The sequence below is a fragment of the Chrysochloris asiatica genome, unplaced genomic scaffold (genome assembly GCF_000296735.1).
Source record: "Chrysochloris asiatica unplaced genomic scaffold, ChrAsi1.0 scaffold00017, whole genome shotgun sequence".
Classification (NCBI taxonomy): Eukaryota; Metazoa; Chordata; class Mammalia; order Afrosoricida; family Chrysochloridae; genus Chrysochloris; species Chrysochloris asiatica.
In genome coordinates, this window is record NW_006408535.1 from 9,007,680 (window position 1) to 9,035,087 (window position 27,408).

General features: G+C 36.6%; 1 protein-coding gene and 1 pseudogene across 1 annotated transcript in view; one reads left to right on the top strand and one right to left on the bottom strand.

Moving 5' to 3' along the window:
- The window catches only part of MIPOL1 (mirror-image polydactyly 1), a 369,629-nt gene that overhangs the window by 140,518 nt on the left and 201,703 nt on the right, over positions 1 to 27,408 (bottom strand). Inside the window, exon 9 of the mRNA XM_006835500.1 lies at positions 23,508 to 23,602. Coding sequence (XP_006835563.1) covers positions 23,508 to 23,602 — 95 coding nt within the window. The remainder of the gene's footprint in view (positions 1 to 23,507; positions 23,603 to 27,408) is intronic.
- LOC102840153 lies at positions 9,088 to 18,105 on the top strand (annotated as a pseudogene).

Genomic DNA, 27,408 nt, shown 5'->3' on the forward strand with positions numbered 1-27,408 from the left:
GATGGATTACCAAACTCTACCAAACAGTCTACTCTACCACACATGGGGTCATGATGGATTACCAAACTCTACCACACATGGGTCACGATGGATTGAAATCAACTTGACAATCACTAACAGCAATACTAAAGGAGGAATTTTTTTCATCCATATTTATAGAGATATTGGCATATAGTTGTCTTGTGATATCTTTGTCTGATTTTTCTATAAAAGAAATACTGGTGTAATTGAGTAAGTTGGGAAGTCCCTCGCCTCATCTGTCTTTTGGAAGACTTTGTGAAGAACTGCTATTAATTCTTCTTTAAACACTTAGTAGAAATCAGTGATGAAGCCATCTGTGCCTGGACTTTTTTTTGGAAGCAGTTTTTTATTATTATTATTATCACTATTTTGATTTCTTCATTTGTTACAGATCTATTTAAACTGTCTAATTCTTCTTGATTGAGATTTAGTAGTTTGTGTCTTTCTAGGAATTTTTCCAACTAATTTGTGATAGTTAAGGTTTGTGCCAACTTAACTGGACCAGTATTCTTAGTGGTTTGTTTGGTTGTTATGATGTACTTATCCCTATAATGATATCTAACATGGTCTAATCAACTCTTTTATGAGGACTGCTATGTGCAGTCAATCAAATGAAAGGAAGTCTTCTCAGGGGTGTGACCTGCTTCCAATATATTACATACAGAGGAAAAGTTCACTTGCTCTCTGCTGGGTCTGGATCTTACATCTAGCACATCTTCCAACCTCCAGTTGTTTGGACTAGAGCCAGTGACCTGTTTTATTACCGGCTGATTCTGAGAGTTCTCAGAAGCCTGCCTTCTTACCTGGTGGACCTCCACGCCTGCCTGTCTGCTTGCCTGCTGCATGACATCTGACCTCTTGATCTTGTTTCACCTGACCTGGACTTGGGACTCTTTACAAGGATGTGAAGCATTTCCTTGACATCAACTTCTCTTTATACATACATAGATAACTGTCACTGTTTTTGCTGCTCTAAAGAATCCACCCTAAGACATCATCTAAGTTATCTATATTACTGGCTAAGGTTTCAAACATTTAAATAATATGTTTAAGCTTCGGGCACTGGCAGATCAGTTCATCTGTCTATATCCCAGTTTCCTCATTGTAAAAAGGATAATATCTCACAATGACGCAACTGAAGAAGATGGGCTATGTACTGGACACCAAGAAAAAATTAGAACTTTATCATTAACATTACATTCTAAAGTACATTTTTAACTGAAAACGTTGTTGTTGGTAAGTGCCCTTAAGTAGGTTCTGGCTCCTAGCAATCATGTATAGGGTTTCCAAGGATTGGTTAGTAGGTTTGAACCGCCGACTTTGCAGTTACTAGTCTCTGGTAGCGTAGTGGTTACGAATCGGGCTGCGAACCTTAAGGTCAGCAGTTCAAAACTACCAGCCACTCCGCGGGAGAAAGATGAGGATTTCTACTCCCATAAAGATTTACACCCTCGGAAATCCTGTACAGGGTCGCTATGGGTCGGAACCGACTCGACGGCACTTAACAACAACAAGTCCAGTGATAATCCTACAGTGTTATGCCAAGATCCCAGTATATTTAGAAAATTCACTTTATGGAAAAATATTTTATCAGTTGATTAAAATAAAAATAATAAAAATAGTTAAATTTCTAATTCTCATTAGGTGTCCTTAATATAAAATATTTCTGTGTGAATAAGTAACTCCTGAAAATTAAATGTTGACAAAAAGAGCCATATCTAAGTGTAAGCAATTTGACTAATTACTGTTCTTTAAAATGTCATGTAGCAACAACAAAATAAAGCTTCCCAACTCCAGTGAATAACTTTTTCCCAAAGAGAAAAACTCAACAATTATATGTTGCAGTCACATTAGGACATTCTGAGCCTAAAAACTGAAAAAAAGAAAATGTATTAATAGAAATTCCCTTGAACAAAAGCTAATGGTTATTCAGTATAAACTCCACCTGCTGTTGTTGTTAAGTGTCATCGAGGCAGTTTCAACTCATAGCAACCCAATCAATGAACAACAAAATGAAACATTGCCCAGTCCTGTGCCTTCTTCACCAACGGTCATGTTTGAGTCCCTTGTTGCTGGCACTGTGACAATCCATATTGTTGGGGGTCTTTCCCTTTCTCAATGACCCTCCACTTACCAAAATGATATCCTTCTCCAGAAACTGTTCCCTTCTGAAAACATGTGAAAATATGACAGATAAAATTTTGTCATACTTGCATCTAAGAAACTATCTGGAGGACTTCTTTCAAAACATATTTATTCATGGTACTTCTAATGTTCTTCACCAACATCATCATTCAAATGCATTAATTCTTCTACAGTCTTTCTTATTCATTATCCAACTTTCAAATGCATATGAAGCTATTGAAAATACCATGATTTGGGTCAGGTACACTTTAGTCCTCAAACTGGTATCTTTGTTCTTTAACACTTTAAAGAGGTCTTTTGCAGCAAATCTGCCTAATGCAATACATTCTTTAATTTCATGACTGCTGTTTCCATGAGTGTTGACAGTGAATCCAAACAAAATGAAATCTTTGATGACATCAATCTTTTCTGCATTTATAATATTATTGGCCCAGCTTTGAGAATTTTTGACTTCTTTACATTGAGGCACACTCCATACTGAAGACTATCGTCTTTAATCTTCATCATTAAGTATTTTAAGTCCACTTTGCTTCCAGTAAGCAAGGTTGTGTCATCTGCAAATAGCAGGTTGTTAATGAATCTTCCTCCATTTCTGGTACTATGTTTTTTATATAATCAACTTTCTCAGATTATTTGCTCAGAATACAGACTGAATAAGTATGGAGAAAGAATACAAACTTTGGGCACACTTTTACTTATTTTAAACCATTCAGTATCCCCTTGTTCTGCTTAAACAACTGCCTTTTGGTCTAAGTATAGGTTTCTTATGACAGCAATTAAGTATTCTGGAATATCCATTCATCGCAATATTATCCATAGATTTTTATGATTCATAAAGTTGAATGCCTTTGCATAGTCAATAAAGCACAACTAAATATCTTTCTGGTATTCTCTGCTTTCAAGAGGTAGCATATGATCAAGAGCCAATGATACTGAAGAAAGAAGTCCAAGGTGCACTGAAAGAATTGGCAAAGAACAAGGCACCATGAATTGATGTAATAAAAATTGAAATCTTTCAAGAAAGTGAGGCAGCACAGGAGGCACTCACTCACCAATGTCAAGAAATTTGGAAGACAGCTATCAGGCCGACCAATTGGAAGAGATCCGTATTTGTGTCCATTCCAAAGAGAGGTGACCCAACAGAATGTGGAAATCATCAGACAATCTCTCTAATATCCTAGGCGAGTAAAATTTTGCTAAAGGTAATACAAAAATGACTACAATCATCCATTGACAAAGAACTTCCAGAGGTTCAAGCCAGATTAGAAAAGGCCGTGGAATGAGGACTCTCACTGCTGATGTCTGATGGATCTTGGCTGAAAGAAAAGAATATCAGAAAGATGTTTACCTGTGCCTTATTGACTACACAAAGGCTTTTGATTGTGTGGATCATGACAAGCTATGGACAACACTGCGAAGTATGAGTATTCTGGAACACTTAATTGTGCTCATGAGGAATCTGTACCTGGACCAAGAAGCAGTTGTTCAAACAGAACACGGGAACACTGAATGGTTTAAAATTAAGAAAGATGTGCAACAAGGTTGTATTCTTTCACCATACTTATTCAACCTGTACGCTGAGCAAATAATCCAAGAAGCTGGGTTCTATGAAGAAAAACGTAGCATCAGGATTGGAGGAAGACTCATTAACAACCTACGATATGCAGATAATACAACCTTGCTTGCTGAAAGTGAAAAGGACTTAAAACATTTACTGTTGAAGATCAAAGAGCACAGCCTTCGGTATGGATTGCATCTCAATGTAAAGAAAACAAAAATCCTCACCACTGAACCAATAAACAACATTATTATCAACAGAGAAAAGACTGAAGTTGTCAAGGACTTCATTCTTCTTGGATCAACTATCAATACTCATGGAAGCAGCAGTCAAGAAATCAAATGACGTATTGCATTAGGCAAATCTGTTGCACAAGACCTTTTTAAAATATTGAAGAGCAAAGATGTCAGCTTGAGGACTAAGGTGTGCCTGACCCAAGCCATGGTGTTTTCAATAACCTCATATGCATGTGAAAGCTGGACAGTGAATAAAGAAGACCGTGGAAGAATTGATGCTTTTGTGTTGTGGTGTTGGAGGAGAATATTGAAAGTGTCATTGGCTGCCAAAAGAACCATTATATCCGTTTTGGAAGAAGTGTAGCCAGAGTGCTCCTTGGAGGCCAAGATGGCCAAACTCATCTCTCATACTTTGGACATATTGTCAGGAGGGACCAGTCACTGGAGAAGGATACCATGTTTGGTAAGGTAGAGGGGTCAGAGAAAAAGAGGAAGACCCAGTGAGATGGATTGGCCAACTGGCAGCATCGATGGACTCAAGCATGGCAACAGTAGTGAGGTTGGCCCAGAATCGGGCAGTGTTTCGTTCTGCTGTGCATAAGGTCGCTATGGGTCCCTACCGACTCGATGGCACCTAACAACAACAACATATCTATTTTATGCATTCCATTTCATTTTTGATGACTTTTAATTTCCTCTAGATTCACACTTCATACATTTCACCTTCTGATTATCAATGGATGTTTGCAGCTGTTTCTTCTCATTTTGCATTGTGCCCCACCAGCAAATGAAGGCTCTGAAAGCTTTGCTCCATTCACATCAATTCTACTTTGAGGAGGCAGTTTTTGCCCAGTCACATTTTGAGTGCCTTTCAACCTGAGAAGTTTATCTTTCTGCATTGTATCAGACAATATTATACTGCAATTCATATGGTTTTCTGTGACTAAACGTTCAGAACTGGTCTTTCTTAATCTGGAAGTTCCACTGAAACCTGTCCATCATGGGTGACCCTGCTTGTATTTAAAATACTAGTGGCATAGCTTCTAATCACAGCAACACACAAGTCACCAAGTAAAACAAACATGTGAGTGGAGGTAATGACAAAGAGTCACATTTATGAAATACCTAACTTTGTACCCAGGCATTGGAAAAAAGCATTTAGGAAGCATAATTTCATTTGGTTTTTCTCAACAATAATATGAATCAGGTATCATTACAATCCATATTTAATAGGTTAGGAACTTGAGGCTTATAAAGGTTAATTACCTACCAAAGATCAGGCAGTTAAGAAGTCAGAATGTACACTGTCTTAATTAGTGTTAGTATTGAATTAAAATACTACATTACAATAAAAGTATGATTTCAAAACAACAATTTTATAAATATAAAATTGAAAACCCAAGAAAAGAGATCATGAAATTATGTGACGCTTCCTACAACGTGAGTTATAATTTGAATTCTGTCAATTCATGTCACCTTTTATTCACGTTGCTACTTATAAACTAAAGGGAAATATCTGTTAAATATCAAGTCAGGATGCAAGACACTAATATTTGATTCCTTGATTTTACCTTAAGATTTCAGGTAATAGATCAGAATGACTGCTTATATGTAAAAACAACAATAACAAAACCCCCCAAACAAAACAACAAATGAAAGCAAACCAAAACACCCAGAAAACATATTCAACATTTCAATTGTGAGTCAAAAGTGTCCAGCTTCCTTGAACAAATAATTGATCCTCATCTTTTTGCATATAATTGTTCTCAAGTCTCACCTTTCTTCCTTTAATTTAGATATTAGAAAATTTTCAATAACTAAACTTTTTTTATGGATTTAAGTAAACTAAAATTTTTATCATAGCTAGGAATTCTCTAATAAAAGTAAACTAAAATAAAAAATATCTCTAGGCTTTTGAACTTCCTGGTTGTTTCACATAGTAATTAAAAACTGTTTATGTCTGATTTGTTCACAACCAGGAAGTTTTAGAAGATATTTTGAGAAGTATCTGAAACTATATTAATAGAACACTGATAATCCTATATCAGCCCAAAGGGAGAATTTAATGTAAAATTAAACAATTTAACAGAATCGTCAATTAAATCCTGAAGTTTCATAAAAAATATTGGTCTTGGAGTACTCAATTCAGTACAATACTTTTATAGTACTGGAGTTGATAAAACAACTTCTTCCTTGGAATTGCAGAAAAAACATTCAATCGTGACTTTTTTGATATTTGCAATCTTTCAGAACCTCAATTCAAACTTTGGAGAACAATTATTTCATGATATAAAGAAAGAAAATTCTAGCTACTTCATATATAATTGAATCCAGAATATTTACACATTTAAATGCCTAACTGCAGGTAAACATTTACCCTTTTGGGAGAGGCCCAGGTGGAAGAGCCCCATGGCAAAATTGCAATGTTAAGTTCCGGATATCTAACTGTACTGCCTGTGTCATCCAGTCTTAAATATATTGCTAGATCATCATCATTATCAGTCAATATTTACTGAGCTCTTTATGACAGGAACGGCATTATTACAGAAGCTTTATAGGAATCAAGAATAGCCCAAAGATCTCAATTCATTGTATCTTGTTCATAGGCTAACATTGCTATTTACTGTTTTTGTAGTTAAGGATTCAGAACGTTCCTGAACAAAGGTTTTCAATTATTAGCTATTACTTTCATTTGTCAAATATTTTAAACTAGTTCAGATTCAACAAAACCTTTAAAGCATTTAATAATGTATATATGTCAGGTATAGAAAGGAAAGATAAAACATTTATAATTCAAATATCCTAAATCAATCTAATTCAACTGAGTGAAGTCTCTTGAAATGCGATGAAAATCTGTCCTCTCGTTGCCATTTCTGGCTACACTAATGTTCATAGGACTGAATTTTTAAAGAAATACTCTCTTTTTGTTTAACCTGTTATGGGCCCTGGCTTCTAATAAGTAGCAGAAGAATTTTCAGGATAATATCTCTGCTAAAGTTACTACTATTTTCTTAACATTTACTTTTAAAGTTATTTTAAATAAGTCCTTGAATTCCTACAATGCCCTGGTGTGGCGCTGTTGGTTAATGCACCAGACGGCAAAGTCCGTTTAAACCTCAAGGTCAGCGGTTCAAGCTCACCAGCTGCTCCTTGAAACCTCTATATAGGGTTGCTATGGGTTGGAACCAATTCTACGGCACTTAACAACAACAACAAATATACTTAAAAATAGTTTGAAAGCAGCTACTTCTTTGTGAACTATATTATACCGCAATAAAATAATTTTAAATACTTGGCAAACCTAACTGAGGTTATGATTTATGGATATCATTTTGAAACTATAAGTGAACATTTAGATTTTAATTCCTTTATATTTCTTGACTTTTGTAAAGCACCAACACTGAAAAAAACTATTAATGAAAGTAAACTTTATCGTCATCTAAACATACAGGGTCGCTATGGGTCGGAAACGACTCAACGGCACTTAACAACAACAAACATATATCCTGGTGTGGTACTACTATAGGGTGCTGTAGGATAAGCACTGGCCTGCTAGCCACAAGATTGGAGGTACAAACCCATCAGCCACTCCTCAGAAATCCTATACAGGTTCTCCATAAGTCAGAACCGACTCGACAATACCTTACAACAACAATAAACATCTCTCTCTGTGTGTTTGTATACCAAAACACAAACATGTAGGTTTTACAGAATTATTTTTCATGCTCATTTATTTTGAAACTACTTTTAATTTTTGCAAGTTATTATGAATGACAGTCTTTTATATAATTTTAACCTCATCCTTATTTGTAAATAAAAATTAAATTAAAAATAAATCAATAAAAATATAAAACCAAATGTATTTCTATCAAGTCCATTTTGACTTATAAGGACTTTAAAGGGCAGAGGAGAAATGTTCCAGAGGGTTTTCAAAGCTGTGATCTTAAGTGAAACAGACTGTCATATTTTCCCTCATGAAGCAGCTGGTGGGTTCAAACTGCGACTTTTTGGTTAGCTGCCAGGCACTTAACCACTATGCCACCAAGACATGCACATAAAAATATGCAAATACTTTCTCAGGGTTTGAATGAAAGTTACAATGTCCTCTTCTCCCACTCATCATATATACACAAATATAACTGCTAGATACAGTTCTACTTCCCAGATAACCTGATTTTCTGATATATTATGATGCTTAAACACCTACAAGGAGTGTCTGGTTGGAACAAACACTTAACCACTCAACTCCTGGCTGAAAGCCCAGAGGTTCAAACCCACCTAAAGGTACCTCAAAAGATAAGTCTGGCTCTCTGCTTCTGAAAGGTACCAGCCTTGAAGAGGCTATGGAACAGTTCTACTGTGCACACAGGGCCACCAGGAGTCAGAAACGACTCCATAGCAACAAATACATAGATGCATTCATTCATTCAAGAAATTTTCATTGAGCATCAAAGATATACCAAGCTTGTTTATCTGGAAGATGCAGTGAAAAACAAAATAAAATTTCTATTCTTGCAGACCTGACACTCTAGAGGGCATTCAACAAATAAAAATTCAGCATATCAGATATGGATGGAGATTATACAGTAATGGACTATTTTAGTTAGTGTGGTCTGGGACAAGCAAAAAGCTGAGTGAAGTGAATGAGTGAACTCTCGATATTTTGGGGGTAGAACACTCCAGGTAGAAGAAACAATTGTCATACTATCTTAGATGAGAATATTTGGCTGCAGCGAAGCAAAAGTAGAAACATACTAAGAAATGAGGTTAGAAAGGCAGCCAGGAGCCAGACCAGGGACCAAATATATACCTAGCCAAATACACGCACTGGGAGTTAATGCACTGGACTGCAAAGTCAGTTTTTGAGCCATGTAGTCGGCAGTTCAAGTTCACCAGCTGCTCCTATACAAGGTCACTATGGATCGGAACCGACTCGATGGCATTTAAGAACAACAACTACATACATAAATACATACATAAGTACATACATAAATACATACATACATACACATACTGTTGTTGCTAAGTACCATGAGGTCGGTTCCGACTCAAATCAATCCTGTATAGTCTTTCCAAGGCTTTAAATCTTCAATGGATCAGAAACCCTTATCTTTCTCCTGTGGCGTAATGGCAGCTGCAACTGCAGACCTTGTGGTTTGCAGTCTAGTGCTTATGATATGAAGCCACTGCGCTCTCATATATGTTTGCAAACATCCCTTTTATAAATAAATAAGTTCACAACACACCCTTGGGGACACAAATTTAATGGCTCCAGCGTTCAAGCAGAAGCTTTTAATGCATGAAGTAGGCAGGCAGAGCGACATGCCTGTTTGGTGGTGGTGGTGTGGCACACAGTCGGTTCGGATTTATAGGGACCCTGTCTAGGATTTCCAAAGCTTTAAATCTTTACAGGAGCAGAAAGCCTCATCTTTCTCCTGTTGGTAATTTCGAACTGCTGACCTTGAGGTTAGCAGCCCAACTTGTAACCACTGCTACCTAACTCCTTTGTAGTCAACCACAGTCAACTGTTGAAATGAACATGCCATGCCATAATCCTAAAGACCATAGTTGCCAGGACTTTCTACTTTCATTTTGGGAACAAATCTAATTTTTTAAACTAATATGTACTCTAAATAAAACATCCATGGGAGAAATTCTACTTTTCTTTCACTATAAGAAATAATACTATAATGAAAACTGGCCAATGATTTTGCTTCTTGTTTCTTTTTTAAAAAAATTATTCTAGATTTCAAGAAATATGAACTCCAAAACAAACGTTTGTGATGATAGTTAGCATATCTGAATACTATATAGCTGGAAAAAAAGGAAATTTTGTTGGCAGGTAATATAATTGCTTTATTACATATAAAGACACCATTTTGTTCTGTCTGTCCTGTATTTATCACTGAGCTCTTATTATATACACTATGCAGACTACTACATTACAGAAAAAAAACACAAAAACTTTTAATATGAAGGAACTTTCAACCTAGTGTCAAAATTTGATTGGTTATTTATTTGTTTGACAAATATTTACCAAAGGCCTGCTATATGGAAAACAGAAGCCCTAGGATGGGTGGTAAGACTTCTAAGGAAATGCCTCAAGCAATGCCATTGCTGAGGACTAAGTATTTCACCTCTGACATCTTAGACAGCAATAATCTACTTTCTGACTACAACGTTTTCCTTTCTTTAATATGCAACTACATTTACCCCATGGTATTCTATATCTGTACGTTTTCTGGATTCCTCCTTTTTCTTCAATGTATCTGTCCCTTCAATTTCACTTCTTGCCCTCTTGAGCTAACTTTATTTTTATCGTATCATCAGCTCTTTTACTAGTCCCTCAACTTCTCTGTTGTTTGTTTGCTGTAGTTGTTAAGGGCTGTCGAGTCAGTTCTGACCCACAGTGACCCTGTATAGGGTTTCCAAGGAGCAGCTGGTAATCCTGAGCCACTGATCTTGCAGTTTAAACCGACTTTGCATCCTGTGCATTAACCAATAATGACATACCACGACTCATTCTTTAATATGTTAAATTAATAACCTATAACTCATAGGATCAGCATTGGACTGTGAAGCACAAGGTCAGTAGTTCAAACCTACCAGCTGCTCCCTGGAAACCCTGTACAAGGTCACTATGAGTTGGAACCGACTAGATGGCACTTCACAACAACAAAATATTTTTAAAATCTGTTGAATGAGGAAGCAGAAGCATGTATCATAAGAGACCAACTCTCAAACTATTTATTGTTGGATAAATAATTGTTGAATAATTATTTTTGGAATTTGAAGTAGATTAGAAAATCAGAAGAAAGATTAATGGAATAGTTTGTGTTTACATTGTGTTTTGAAGACTCAGTGAGAATCAGAGCTGGAGCATTCCAAGAAGAGTGGGTGCCATAAGGAAAATTCAGAAAAAGAAAAGTAACAAGGAAATAAAGAATGTCACAGTACTTTTCAGTGTACGGCACAATGACTCTAGACTTTTGGCTTCTGTTACTCTGAAGTGTTTAGTCCAGTTTTCACTGTCAGACACATATGTTACTTATATGAAAATGAATAGTAGTACAATCATATGAAACAGTTGTTGTTGTTAAGTGTCAACAAACAGGTTCCGATTCATAATGACCCTGTATAAGGGTTTCCGAGGAGTACCTGGTGGACTTGAACCACAGATTTCATGATTTGCAGTTCGGTGCTTATTCTACAGTTGGCGTCATACCAGGAGTCCCATAGGAAACATACTACCTCAGAATGTAGAACATTTTATTTGATATTTTTGGCCTTAAAGGTGAACATTATCATGGTCTGAATAAAATCACAAATTCCCATATATAACAATATGTTTACATATTAACTGCTACTCTTAAGGCAAGTAAGTAATCCTAGTCTACTGGCAACAAATAACACTGGTCTAAATACTTTACACTTTCTTTAAGCAAAAGAAATATAAGGAAGCACTACAAAATTAGCAAACATTGAGTCTTAGGCATTCCCTAGGTTATTATTATGCCTCCTGAACTTAGGAATGCAGCACTACTGGTTTACAACAACAGGAAAAAATCATTACTAAATACAAACCTAACTCATAAGTTTAAGATCCTTCTCTGCTGAAACTATTTAGAATAAAACTAACAAAGCCGTTTCAAATAGATTTAGCATTAGACACAGTAATAAGGAGGTACTAATATTTTACTAATGTTGTTGTTGTTGTTAAGTGCCGTCGAGTCGGTTCCGACCCATAGCGACCCTGTACAGGGTTTCCGAGGGTGTAAATCCTTACGGGAGTAGAAAGCCTCATCTTTCTCCCGCGGAGCGGCTGGTAGTTTCGAACCGCTGACCTTAAGGTTCGCAGTCCGATTCGTAACCACTACGCTACCAGAGCTCCTTAATAGCACTTTCAAAATAAGTAAAGTTTATTTTAAATCTTGGTATCATTCTTCCTCTCCTGGTATCCCTTCTCCTTCAGCGTAAATGAGTTGTCAGGTATAAACATAAGTCTAATACACCTACCCAGCCACCTCAAAGGCCCTGACTATAACTCTGCCAAAAGAACAAAAGGTCAATATTTCTCTCTTTTTTTACCCTCAAACTTTTCTAAAACTCAAAGGAAACAGAGCAAATAGAGAAATTCAGAAAGAGAAAAAATTAAGTACTTGCTCTCTATAAGTTTTTCAACAATAGCTCTTAGTCAAACCAAACAAAAGAAAATGGTTTGGGGAAGGAAAAGGGGAGAATAACGTTATTCTAATTAATAAATTTAAATTGGTAAAAATCGAAATCAAAAATAGACTGAAAGGCATCAACATATTTGATGTGGCACTGTGGATTAATTCACTGGACTGCAAGGTCATTTGAACCACAACGTTGGCAGTTCAGGCTCACCAGTCGCTCCTTGGAAACCCTGTGAGTCAGATATGACTCAACGGGACTAAGCAACATCAACAACATAAAATTAATACTAGTTTACATTTACTTCTACTTGGTTGTAAGAAAGCTGAGAGTCAGACTTGAGACTTATATCTTGCTACTTCCCATTATGTATGCAAGCTCTCCTATACTGACTTGACTCACTCCTGGCTCTAAACTATTGTTCTATTCCTATTTTTTGAAATCTTATTTTTTAAAAATTACTGATAACTAATTTTAACGTGACAATACATATAAGTTGTTGTTGATAGGTGCTTTTGGTTCAGTTCTGATTAAAAATGATCCTATACACAATAGAACGAAACACTGCCCGGGCCTGCACTATCCTCTCACAATTGCTATTTCTTTTGAGGTTTTGTGCAGCAGATTTGCCTAATGCAATACATCCTTTGATTTCTTTCACTCATGCTTCCATGAGTGTTGATTGTGGATGTAAGCAAAAGACATCTTTGACAACTTCTATCATCTCTCTATTTATCATAGTATTATTTATTGTTCCAGTGCTGAGGATTTTTGTTTTCTTTACTTTGAGGTACAATCCATACTGATCTTAATCAGTAAGTACGTAAGTCCTTCACTTCCAGCAAGCCAGGTTGTATCTTCTGCATATCACAAGATGCTAATGAGTTTTCTTCCAATCCTGATGTCACATTCTTCATATAATCCAGTTTCTCGGATAATCTGCTCAACATACAGAGTGAATAAGTATGGTGAAAGGATACAACCCTGGTGCTGTATAAACTTTCCTGATTTTAAATCATTCAGTATACCCTTGTTCTGTTCTAACAACTGCCTCTTGATCTGTGTACAGATTCTTCATGAGCACAATTAAGTGCTCTGGAATACCCATTCTTCACAATGTTATTCATAGTTTGTTATGGTTCACACAGTTGGGATGCCTTTGCATAGTCAATAAAGCACAAGTAAACATCTTAACTGATCTCTGCTTTCAGGCAAGATCCATCAGACATCAGCAATGATATTCCTAGTTCCATGTCCTCTTCTGAACCTGGCTTGAATTTCTAGCAGTTTCTTTTTCTTTTCTTTTTTTTTAAATGTTTTATTGTGTATTGTGTGATAGTCTACATGGGGGAACATTAGTTTTACATTCATTCCATCATACGTCGTCTTATTGCCATAGTTATCATCCTGTCCATGAATCATCACCCAACCAAAGGGTATACCCTGCAATCCCGCCCACCCTCCCCTCACGGTGCTCAGCACACAGCCCCTCTCCCTCTCTGGATCCCTAGTCCCCAGCAACTCCATCTCTTCACATCATCCTCTCTCTTCACGTCATCCTCTCTGTCTCAGTCTCAGGCCTCACTGCTCCTCTGGGTGGGGTCCCGCTCTCCGGTCTTCTCCATTGATGGTCCCAGGGTCCTCCGCTCCTAGACTGAAAGGTTAATCACTCCCCTCCTTGCTATAAAATGTCCAGATTTACATTTCCAGTCTTCACAGTCAGTCCTGGCAACAATTATTCACCCTTGCATCCCAAGGGACCCATATACATTTCTTTTCATCTGCCCTTCCTAGACAGGTCGGATACTACTCACTGGACACTCTACCATCCTCCCCACCCTGTGGATCTAGGTTCCCTCTTGAAAGCTTATAAGCCAGTCACTTCTTACCTTTGTATCCCTTTTCCCATTTTTGGTTAGTCAATGTTCAAGATGCCCATCCCTATCTACTCTTTTTGTGGAGGGGGTGGGAGTAATTCTTGGAGCAGGGATTTGTTTCCTCTTTTGAGCTACTGCATTTATAGGTGAATGTCCAGTTTATCAAATTATATCAGATGATGCTTTTTTTCCCTCTTCTCTCTTCTTCGGGTTGAGCTCTGTTCGTCCCATCATTGGAGCCATGGCAAGTGGGTATCATCTGCAGATGTGGGTGTTCCTGCGTCTGTCCGCCCTCTTCTTATCAGTTGGTTGCTTCGGTCTCCACTCTAGTCCTCTGTGGATGTGTCACTGACTCTGAGTCCATGAGTCCCCAGGTCTTGCCTCACTTCTAGCAGTTTCTTATCAATGAACTGTTGCAATCACTTTTGAATGATCTTCAGCAAAAATTTACTTGCATATACTAATGATATTGTCTGATGATTTCCACATTTATATTCCATAAATTTCTGGAGACTTGTTTTCTGACAAAGTCTTCATACTGTTTGGACTTCTTCTTTCAGTAACATTGGATCTTGATCTTATACTCCCTGTTAAAATGGCTGAACATTATTTATTTTTGTTACTGGGACTTTGTGTATTTCTTCAATCTTCTTTTCATGCTTAAATATAAAGCCGATTTGAATAACTGAAAGCATATGGTTTTTTCTTAAAGCTAGGTAAACATAAACCATTATCTGTGAGTTTTTTCCATATTTCTCAGAGAATTACAAAATCAGTCTTAGGTTCCTCATCACACAAAAGAGGAACTTTATTCCCATCTATAACATAGGAAACTTTGAGAAAAATATAATACTTTCATATTACTGGATTTTACCATGATACTAGTAATGTTTAGATAAGGATTTGTAAACATCATCTATTTAGGTGTGAAATATTGTTTATGTTCATTTAAATAAAACAATCAAAATTTATGTTTTAAGTGAATTTAAGTTTGCTCATTTTAGATGCTTACCTCTCTAACTTTCTAGTGTTGGACAGCTTTACAGGGATATAACGATTCCATTTAAAATAAATTTTGTGTATTTATTTTATCATCAATAAAATATAAAACAACAAAAATGTACATCATCACGAAACATTTTCTGTACCTTTTTGTTTGATGATATTGTTGTTACATAAACGCCATCAAGTCAGTTCTGGCTCATAGAAAATCTATGCACAGCAGAATGAAATACTACCCAGTCCTGTGGCATCATCACAACTGTTGCTATGCTTGAGTCCACAATTGATGCCACAGTGCTAATCCAGCTCCTTGGGGTCTTCTGCATTTTTTGCTGACCCTCCACTTTATTGAGCAAGGTGTCTTTCTCCAGGTCCCTCCTGATAATAGGTCCAAAATATGAGGTGAAGTATCATCCTGACTTCTAAGGAGAATTGTAGCTGTACTTCTTCCAAGACAGATTTGTTGGTTCTTCTGGCAGTCCATGAAACATAAAAAAATTCTTCAACATGAACTCAATGCAGCAATTCTCCTAAGGACTTCTTTATTCAGTATCCAACCTTCACATGCATATGTTGTTGTTAAGTGCTGTCAAGTCGGTTCCAACCCATAGCGACCCTGTATAGGGTTTCCGAGGAGTGACTGTTCAAATGGATTTGTCTGGCACATTAACCCACAGCACCACACCAGGACTCCACACATATGAGACTACTGAAAATACCATGCCTTGGGTCAGGCACACCTTAGTCTTCAAAATGATATTTTTGCTCTTAAACACTCTAAAGAAGTCTTTGCAGCACGTGTGCCTAATGCAATATGTCATTTGATTTCTTGACCGCTGCTTCTGTGCGTGTTGATAGTGGATCCAAGCAAAATGAAGTCTCTTACAACTTTAATCTTTTATCCATTTAACATGACGTTATTTATTTGTCCAGCCATGAAGATTTTTGTTTTCTTTACATTGAGGTGCAATCATACTGAAGGCTGCCTCTTTGATCTTCATCAGTAAGTATTTTAAGTCCTCTGTACTGTCAGCAAGCAAGCTTGTATCATCTGCATATCACATATTGTTAATGAGTCATCCTCTAATTCTGAAGCCACATTCTTCTTCATTTAATCCAGTCTGTTGGATTGTTTGCTCAGCATACAGACTGAGTAAGTATGGCGAAAGAATACAACCCTGGTCCACACCTTTCCTGATTATAAACCAGTCAGTGTCCCTTATTCTGTTAGAATGATTTGTGTCTCTTGGTCTATGTACAGGTTCCTCATGAGAACAATTAAGTATTCTGAAATACTCATTATTTGTAATGTTATCCATAGCTTGTCATGATCCACACAGTCAAAAGTGTTTTCATTGTCAAAAAAGCACAAGTAGCCTCCCCTGGCCATCGTGGCTGGGGTCCACAGAGTTGGGCCTAGCCAGCCCTCGGGCAACTGCCTTTTTTGGCTTGGGTGAAAGCTATGATCCAGCATACCAGGTTATAGGAGCTCCTGGGAGGGCAGTGTCATAGGCCTTGCTCAGCACTACTCCAAGGACAGCCAACCCAAAGAGGAAGATTGGCTTGGGACCCTTGCATGTTGTTTCAAAGGGTGGTGAAGAACTAAGGTAGAAAAATACATGTTCACTTTTGGTGCACAAGAGCATATTCCCAAACTCCTGAATTTTGGGTCGCTCTCCCTTCAATCCCCACCATCAACAATACAATAACTTCTTTGCTCTGTCACCAACTCTTTATTCACACCAGCAGCTTATAGATGCACAATTCAGCTTTCAGAATGCAGACTTATATAGAGCTGTGTCGTTGTAGCAGTTGGCATATGGAAATGTCTGTCCAATACAAACCTCAACCTCCCCATTATTTCAAGGAAGGAAGAGATTAAGCAATGAAATAAACCTTCCTCTTGCTGGTAAATGGCAATATTTTTATTCGCCCCACCAAGAACCAACTATGGTTAACCAGATAGTGCCTTTATCAGGTGAAAGAAGATTCGCAATGCCACCAATGTTTCATGCACACTATGTACCAGATGTAATCAGATGTGTTCCTCCTTTTCAAGAAACAGCATTTTTAGAACCTAGAGAAATCACACTGCCAGAGGCCAAAGATAAGTTGAGTCAGTAGATAGTGGAGCTATTTGAAACAGGTCAGCAGCAAGTAAATTATTTAAAGAAGAAAGAACTTTGTCGGAATTTGCTTCAAAGAGAAATTCAGCTGTTATTTCCACACAGCAGATTTTTTTTGGTTGGGTCCTCTTTGAACAGATTTGGTACTCGGACCAGTGATAGTGATTTATGCCTAGTAGTTGAAGAGGAGCCATGTTTTGTTCAGGTAAATCAGAAGACTGAAGTATGGCATATACTCACCTTAGTCCATAAACACTTCTGTACTAGACTTTCTGGCTACATTGAGAGACCTCAATTGATTCGAGCAAAAGTGCCAAGTGTTAAGTTCAGGGATAAAGTCAGTTGTGTGGAGTTCAACTTGAACGTAAACAATATTGTTGGAATAGGAAACACATTCCTTCTCAGAGCTTATGTATACCTTGAAAATCAAGTATATCCGTTAGTATTGCTGATTAAGAAGTAGGCAAGTCACCATGCAATAAATGATGCCAGTTGTAGTATTTTAAGCAGCTATAGGCTTGTGCTGATGGTTTTACACTATTTACAAACCCTACCTGAACCCATTCTTCCATCCCTCAAAAAAATGTACCCAGAATCTTTTAGTCCTGCTATACAGCTGTACCTTGAACATCAAGCTCCATGTAATGTTCTTCCTTACACCTCTCAAAGAATGAATCAAATCTTGGGGCCCTCTTACTGGGCTTTCTTAAATATCATGCTACAGAGTTTGACTGGGACCGTCAGATGATTTCAGTTCATGAGGCCAAAGCCATTTCGAGGCCTCATGGTATTGATTCATCTGTATAGAAGAATCTTTTGATGGAACAAACACAGCCAGAGTGGTGCATGAAAAGCAGAAGTTTAATATGATCAAGGATCAGTTTTTAAAGTCATGCCACAGATTGAAAAACAAGAGAGATTTGAACAGTATACTACCTTTAAGAACTATTATCCTGAAAAGATAACTGCCCTCTGTTTCTTAAATTCTTCTGAGAAATAAAGAACTATAGTAACATAATACATTTTATTTACCTGTATCATGGGTTCCTTTAAATTCTTGTTTTCATGTTTATATTTAAAAGACATACTTACATAAAGCTTATATATTTTATTATGACATTTCCTAATAAAACTCTTTGATTTAAAAGTGTAAAAAAAAAAAGCACAGGTAAACACCTGTCTGTTATTCTCTGCTTTCAGCCAAGACCCATCTTATGTCAGCAAGTATATCCTTAATTTCATATACTCTTCTAAATGCAGCTTGAACCTCTGGCAGTTCCCAGTAGGTATATTATTTCAGATGTTTTAGAATCATCTTTAGCAAAATTCTATTTGCATGTGATATTAATGATATTGTCTGATGATTTTTGCATTCTGTTGGGTCACCTCTCTTTGGAATAGGCACAAATATGGATTTCTTCCAATCAGTTGACTAGGTAACTATCTTCCAAATTTCTTGGCAGAGATGAGTAATGTTATGTCTTCAGCCTTACATCAGTTGTTGAAAGATTTCAATTAGTATTCCATCAATTCCCAGAGTCGTGTTCTTTGCCAATGCCTTCAGTGCATCTTGGACTTCTTCCTTCAGTCCCATTGGCTCTTGGTCATATGCTACCTCTTGAAATAGTTGAACACCGGCCATTTATTTTTGGTAAAGTGACTCTGTATATTCTTCCATCTTCTTTTGATACCTTCTGCATTATTAAATACTTTGCCTATAGTGCCCTTCAGTATTACAAGTCAAGGTTTGATTTTTTTCTATAATTCTTTCAGCTTGAGAAATACTTACCATGTTTTTCTCTTTTGGTTTTCTAATTCCAAGTCTTTGCACATTTTATTATAATACTTGACTTGTTTTGTCAAGCTGCTCTTTGAAATTTTCTGTTTAGCTCTTTTGCCTCTTCATTTCTTTATTTTACTTTAGCATCTCTATACTGGAAAATAATTGTCACAATCTCTTCTGAAATCCATTTTAGTCTTTTCCTTCTTGCTTGTCTTCTTTTACTTTCTTCTGTATAATGTTTTTGATGTCATTCCACAACTACTTGGTCTTCAGTCATGAGTGTATAATGCATCAAATCTCCTTTTGAGATGATCTCTAAATTCAGGTGAGATAAGTTCTAGGTCATAATTAGGTCTGGTGGACTTATTTTAATTTTCTTCAGCTTCAGCCTGAACTTGCATATAAGCGATTTGCTGTCTGTTACACAGTGTGCCCGTGGTCAATGATCTTGAGATTTTCCAGAGTCTCCTCTCTCATATGTAGTCAATGTGATTTCTGCGTCGTCCATCTGGTGAGGTCCTTGTGTATAGTTGTTGTTTATTTTTTTTTAAAAAAAGTTTTGCAATGAATAAGTCATTGTTCATGCAAAATCTCTCATGCTATCTCCAGCATATCTATCACCAAAGTTGTATTTTTCACCTTCAACTTTGTTCCAACCTTTGCATAACAATAACCAGTAATTATCAATGCATCTTGATTGCATGTTTGATCAATTTCAGACTGAAGAAGTAGAATTCAATTTAATCTTACTGACTTTAGTGTTCGGTGAAGAAATTGGGAGTAACAGTTGTATTAACTGATCTTCCCTTTTTGTTGTTGTTAAGTGCCGTGGAGTCAGTTCTGACTTATACTGACCCTATATAGGTTTTCCAAGGCTTGCAAAGTTTTGTGGGAGTAGAAGAAAGCCTCATCTTTTCCCCAATCCAATCAATGTACGTGTATGGATATTATTCTACCACAAACAGCATTATACTTCAAGACAGATCTTGAAATGTTCTTATTGATGACGAATGTGACATCATCTTCAATTTGTCATTCCCAGCATAGTAAACCATAGGACTGTCATATTCAACATGGGCAATACCTGTCAAGTTCATCTCACTCACGCCTAGGATATCAATCTATCTTTGCATTCCACTTCATTTTTGACAACTTTCAGTTTTCAAAGATGTATACTTCTTACAGTCCATGTTTCAATTATCAGTAGTTTTTTATATCTTTTTCTCCTCATTTTGAGTTGTACCCCACAGCAGTTGAAGTTCCCATAAGCTTCACTCCATTTTGTCATCGTGGTCAGCTCTCCTTTGAAGAGGCAGCTTTCCCCCAGTCACCTTTTGAGTGCCTTCCTACTTGAGGCATGGTATCTGACAGTATTCTGGTGGTATTCATAATGTTTTCATCTTCTAGCACCGTATCTGATAATGTTACACTGCTCCTCAATAGGATTTCAATAGACTGTCTGGAAGTTCAGCTGAAACCTGTCCACCTTGATGACTCTGCCAGCATTCAAAATACTGGTGGCAGAGTATCCAGCATCACAGTAACACACAAGCCACCACAGTATGACAAACTGACAGACAAATGGTGGGTTTGCCTTGATAGGAACATGGATTGCCTTGAAGAGGAAAGCTCTCTTCATATTTCTCTTGAGTGGATGCTATACATTTTTCCATGCATCATACATAAAACCATTTTATTCTTCTGATATATCTGGCTATATGCCACTCTTCATTTAAATATATAGATCTTATGTATCTACATTGAGTTCATTTTCCATTATGGTACTTAGAGTGAGTATCCCAACATACGTCAACATTTTGAGTGACAAAATCTATATGGATGTTCAATACTTCAGTTTCAGGTCTTTGACTTCATATCTAGTGGTCCTAATTACCTCTCAATTTCAACCATCCACTTCTAAGGCAATACCTCAAACACTGCCATTACTCAGAAGTGAGTTGTACTTCTGATATCATAGATACCAACATTCCACTTTCTGATTACAACCTTCTATCCATCCTTAAATTTACGTATTCAATTACATTTAACTCTGCTAAAAAATGCATAGTTTCTGTATTCTTCCATTTAAAAAGATATTTATGTCCCTTCAACTGTATTTCCTGACCTCTTTAGCCTATCTTATCATTTGTCATTTCATCAACTATTTTTCTAGTCCTTCAATTTGTCTGTTCTTTGTCATTAAGTTATGTAAATCCATAATCCTGATTCATTTCCATTCTTGGCCTTCTGTACTATGATAATTAAATGAATTTATACATCTGATGTGGTGCTGTAGGATTAGCACTGGACTGTGAACCACAATTTCAGTAGTTCAAACCCACCAGCTGCTTCTCAGAAATCCTACACAGGTTTGCTTTGAGTTGGAAAATACTTAACAGCACTTAACAACAACAACAACAACAACAACAACACTGTTAAATAAGTTATGACATCTATCTCTCGCTATGTCTTCACGATTGCTTGAGTATGTTCATTTCTTTGTCCTCATTCACTTTCTCTCCATTCCTTTTAGTAGCTTCCCTAACTCATCATTCCCTTCAAAGGTTCCTTCCCTCTCATTTTCAGAAGACTACACCAATTCCTACTTTACAGAATCACATAATGAAACCATTATTTGTGGACTCACATTTATCCACATTCAGTATTCTTCTCTTCTTTTTTCTTGTCTATAAGTATAAGGTGACCATCTTTCTGTTTAAGACAAACTCTTCCATTTGCTGTTATGTGCTGTTGAGTTGATTCCAACCCATAGAGATCCTCTATAGGGTTTCCTAGAAGCAGCTGGTGAGCTTGAACCACTGACTTTGCAGTACAAACAACTTTGCAGTCTTGATGCATTAGCTCACAGCACCAAACCAGAACTCCAAAACTCTTACATAGATGCTCTATATTCCATCACTTCCTACCTCCTCTAGAGTCCTGTGTCATCAAATAATTCTGTATTGCTTACTTCCATTTACTCTATAAACATGATTTAAATATCTCCCATTTTTCAAACTCAAAAAACAAAACCTTTAATAGACCTCTTCTTTTCAACTATAACTATCATACTTCAATTTTCTAGTCTAAACTAGGAGTCCTGGTGTGGCGCTGTGAGTTAATGAGCCAGACTGCAAAGCCTTTTCGAACTGCAAGGTTGGTGGTTCAAGCTCACTAGCTGCTCCTCGGAAAACCCTATACAGGTTCATTATGGGTCAGAATCGATTCAACGGCACTTCACAACAACAACATAGTCTAAACTGCTATGCTTCTTTACCTCTTAATCACTACTCAATACACAGAAAACTAGCTGCTATATTTAATAGTCTACTGAAAGTATTCTTCTGGGGGATACTAACGACAACCCAATTGCAAACATAAAAGAATATTTTTCATCCTTATCTTACTCTGTAAGCAACATTTAACTTTTTGGCAATTTTCTTTGGTTTCAGTGACATACTTTAAAATTTTTCTTCAACCTCTTTGACTTCTTGTTTATAACATTTATTGAACACTATCATAACACTATACATACTTAAGCCTACTATTCCCACTTCACAAAATGAAAATTGAGGATTTTGGAATCAATAGTCCAATGGACTAATGAGACACCACAACATCAGTCTCCACAACTCTGAGATCAGAAAAACAAGACAGTGCCCAGAGACCATGACCAATTGCTCTGAAAGGGATCATATTCGAAGGTCACAAATGTGGAACAAAATTCATAATTTTACTGGTTAGAAAGAGACTGAATTAACCCGAGACTATGGCCCTCGACAATCCTTCAGGTCTGGAATGGAACTAACCCATGTGGCCCAATTTTCAGCCAAATGGTAGATAGGTATATAGGAGGTACAACAATACTAGTAAGGTATGTTCACCATGGAACAGAAAACCATTAAAGACCAAAAGAACATTTACCTAAGGACGAAGTTCAGAAGGGTTGGGAAGGATGGTGGGATGGAAATAAAACCACAGGGAGGAAGTGGTGTAACTATTGTTGCATAGAAGAGATTGCAATCATTGAGATGAAACAATGGGTATGATTTGCTGAATGTAAAACTGATGATCTGCTCTGTAAACCTTCACTCAATTCACAATATAAAGTTAAAAAAAAACAACAATAACATGATAGATATAATCTATTGAGTGGATTTTACAACCACTCCAGAAGTCTACATTAAGTCTATTAAAAATTCTTTAAGATATTCCTTTAGAAACTTCTTATATCATCATAGGTGAGCTTTTCTTTTACTGATATTAATACAATGTTCAAAATAGATATCATTTCAGTCATCATTTATCTTGTCAAATAGTCTAACAGGTAATTGAGCTCCATTTAGACAACTGAAACGTTTATGCAAATTTTATTATTCTGATGGGAGTGCAATTTTAACAAATGCAACAAGGGAAAGAAGTAGAACCATGAATGTTTACGAATGAATTATTTTTAAGCTATAAAAATGAATATTATTCAATTTTACTGAGGTTTATATTTCCTCATTCACCATTGTAAAACCAGGTATAAATGTCTGCCAAACAAACTACACTTATTTCACAAGAGGCTTAAAATAATTTTACCTGTAGTAAACTCGAAGTGTCTGAATTTCCTCTTCCAGTGTTTTGTACTGTTGAACTGCAATTTCTCTGGCTTCCTGCATAGATAATAACTTTGCCTGAAAGCAATTCATATTTTAAGAAAATTTAATATTAATCTTGATGTGTTAAAATACAGCACTACAGCATAAAGTTTTATTTCTTAAGTTGCTGATAGTTTTAAAATTTGAAAATATTTTTGTAGCATCTCACAGTTCACCATAAAACAGTTCAGTTGTATCAGTAACACAAACATTAAAGACATGAACATATTAAATTTATCAGCTTTGTTCATTACTATACTTCAGTCTTATTTATCTGTATCATCAGATATGTTTTTATGCTCTTCTGCAATGTTTAACTTTATACACTGAATTCAGAATGTGGAACGTGGGTTCAGAGCAATATCTAGAGTAGAGATAAGCATAGTGAGTGTTTCACATACAGATTTAATGTGGCTCCACTGCTTAATCACACTAGGTTTTCTTTTAACTTTATTAATAGTAGAGCTCAGAAAATTCTAAATATGTTTCCAGGCCACCCTCCATAGCAAATGTAAAAATATTCACAAGTTTAAAATTTGATTCTTACAGATATGATTTAACTTTTCAAATCTGATTTTGCAGAGAAAAAAAAAACACCCCTAAATGAACAATGTTAGAAACACTGAATGTTAGAGATATTTAATTCATTAAATATAATATTAAGAGTTATCAATATATATATATTTTTAATGGAGTTCAACCTAGTCTTATTAGTTACCTGGTGGTGGTTGGTGGTTATGTGCCGTGGAGTCGGTTCTGACTCATAGCAACCCTGAACAGGGTTTCCAAGGCTGTAAATCTTTACAGGCACAGAAAGCCTCATCTCCCACGGAACAGCTGGTAGTTTCGAATTGCAGCCCAATTAGTTACCTAGTGCTGCTTTAATACAAGTACTACAATTGGGTGGCATTAAATAATTTAATTTTTTTTCTTTTCTTTCCCAGTTCTTGAGGCTAAAAGTTCAAATTAGGATCTCAGCCTTGGATTACCTCCCTGTGAGGAGTCCTAAGCACTACTAGGCTTGTACATGATCCACAAAAGATGCCTGTTTGCCCCCATACATGTGTCACTGTGTCTATTCTGCTCTTTTTAAAATGAGAAGTGAACTTAGGACCTGTCTTACACTGGCATTACCTCATTGAGGTAAGAAAATAAAGCTCTAGTTTCCAACACATCCACAGGTCCAAAGAATTCAATACATATTCACTCAAAACAGGCCAGGGGAAGACTGTGGAAGAGACCATCAATTACTCATCTGCAAATTCATAATGAAGCTAAAGAAAATGAAAATAAGTCCACAGAGCCAAAATATGAACCAGAATATATCCCACCTGAATTTAGAGATCACCTGAATAAAAGATTTGATACATTAAACACTAAAGACCGAAGCCTAGAAGAGTTGTAGGATGACATCAAGAATGTGAAGAAAGCAAAAATTAAGAAGACAAGAAAGAAGGAAAAGATCAAAATGGATGTCAGAAGAGACACTGAAACTTAATTTACAGTGTAGTGATGCTAAAGCAAATGGAAGAAATGAGGAGGTCCAAGAGTTGAACAGAAAATTTCAAAGGTAGGTTGGAGAAGACAAAGTCAAATATTACAACAAAATGTGCAAAGATCTGGATACAGAAAACCAAGGGAAGAAAACGCTCAACATTTCTCAAGCTGGAGGAACTGAAGAAAAAATTCAAGCCTCAAATTTTGTTTTTGAAGAGTTTTCTGGGCAAATTATTGAATGATGCAGGAAGCATCAAAAGAAGATGAAAGGACTACAGAGTCACTGTGCCAAAAGGAAATGGTTCATGTTCAACGGTTTCAAGGGGTAGCATATGATCAAGAGCCAATGATACTGAAGGAGGAAGTGCAAGGTGCATTGAAGGAATTGATGGAATAAAAATTGAAATCTTTCAGGAAAGTGAGGTGGCACAGGAGGCACTCACTTATCTCTGCCAAGAAATTTGGAAGACAACTAACTCACCGACTGATTGGAAGATATCCATATTTGTGCCCATTCCAAAGAGAGGTGACACAATGGAAGAATTGAAATCATCGGACAATATCTTTTATATCCCATGTGAGTAAAGTTTTTCTAAGGGTAATACAGAAATGGCTGCAAGCATACATTGACAGAGAACTTCCAGAGGCTCAAGCTGGATTCAGAAGAGGATGTGGAATGAAGGATATCATTGATGATGTCCGATGGATCTTGGCTGAAAGCAGAAAACACCAGAAAGATATTTACCTATGCTTTGTTGATTACACAAAGGCTGTTGATTGTGTGGATCATGACAAGCTATGGACAACATTACGAAATATGAGTATTCCTGAATTGTGTTCATGAGGAATCTGTACCTGGACCAAGAGGCAGTTAGTTGTTCGAACAGAATATGGGAACACTGAATGGTTTAAAATTAAGAAAGGTGTGTGATAGGGTTGTATTCTTTCACCATCCTTATTCAACCTGTATGCTGAGCAAACAATCTGAGACGCTGGCTTATATGAAGAAAAATGTGGCATCAGGATTAGAGGAAAACTCATTAACAACCTGCAATATTCAGATGATACAACCTTGCTTGCTGAAAGTGAAAAGGATTGAAAGTATTTACTGATGAAGATCAAAGACCCCAGGCTTCAGTATGGATTACATCTCAATGTAAAGAAAACAAAAATCCTAGCCACTGGACCAAGAAACAACATTCTTATCAACAGAGAAAAGAATGAAGTTGTCAAGACTTCATTCTTCTTGGATCAACTATCAACATTCATAGAAGCAGCAGTCAAGAATTCAGACGACATATTGCATTAGGCAAATCTGCTGCACAAGACCTTTTTAAAGTGTTGAAGAGCAAAGGTCAGCTTGAGGACTAAGGTGCACCTGACCCAAGCCATAGTATTTTCAATAACCTCATATGCATGTGAAAACTGGACAGTGAATAAGGAAGACCAAAAAAGAATTGATGCTTTTGTGTTATGGTGTTGGAGGAGAATATGGAGAGTGCCATGGGCTGTGTTGGAAGAAGTGCAACCAGAGTGCTCCTTGGAGGCCAGGATGGCCAAACTTCGTCTCTCATACTTTGGACATATTGTTAGGAGGGACCAGTTGCTGGAGAAGGATATCATGTTCATAGAAAAAGAAGAAGACCTTCAGCGAGCTGGATTGGCAAAGTGGCAGTATCAGTGGGCTCAAGCATGGCAACAATAGTGAGTTTGGCCCAGGACCAGGCAGTGTTTCATTCTGTTGTGCATAGGGTCGCAATGAGTCAGTACTGACTTGATGGTACCTAACAACAACAACAACATACTGTATAGAAACTGTATACTTACACTCTATATTAAATTTTTTGATGAAAGTAAAATTCATTTTGGGCAAAGCCTAAGGTAATTCAGGATTTCTATATACTTTTAGATAAACACTTTAGACAAGTATAACACTTTTTTTTCTTATCGATATATGTTTAGTAAAACATTTATCAAAGTAAAACATACATGTACCAACTTTGGAAATTATATTTGTAAAAAGGAATGATTTTTTAAAGTTAGGGTTATTGAGTTATAATTTAGAGTAAAAATTTTCTCATTTATGCTTTTGCACCTGGATGAATTCTTTTCAAGGTTAGAATTATTTACACAGAAAACAATTTTGTTTTGTAAATTTTATAGAATTATGTAACAATTTAAAGAATCATGTTGTTGTTGTTGTTGTTAAGTGCCGTCGAGTTGGTTCCGATCCATAGTGACCCTGTATAGGGTTTCCAAGAAGCAGCTGGTGAGCTTGAACTGCCAACCTTGCAGTTCAAATGATTTTGCAGTCTGGTGCATTGGCCCACATCAAAACCAAGTTA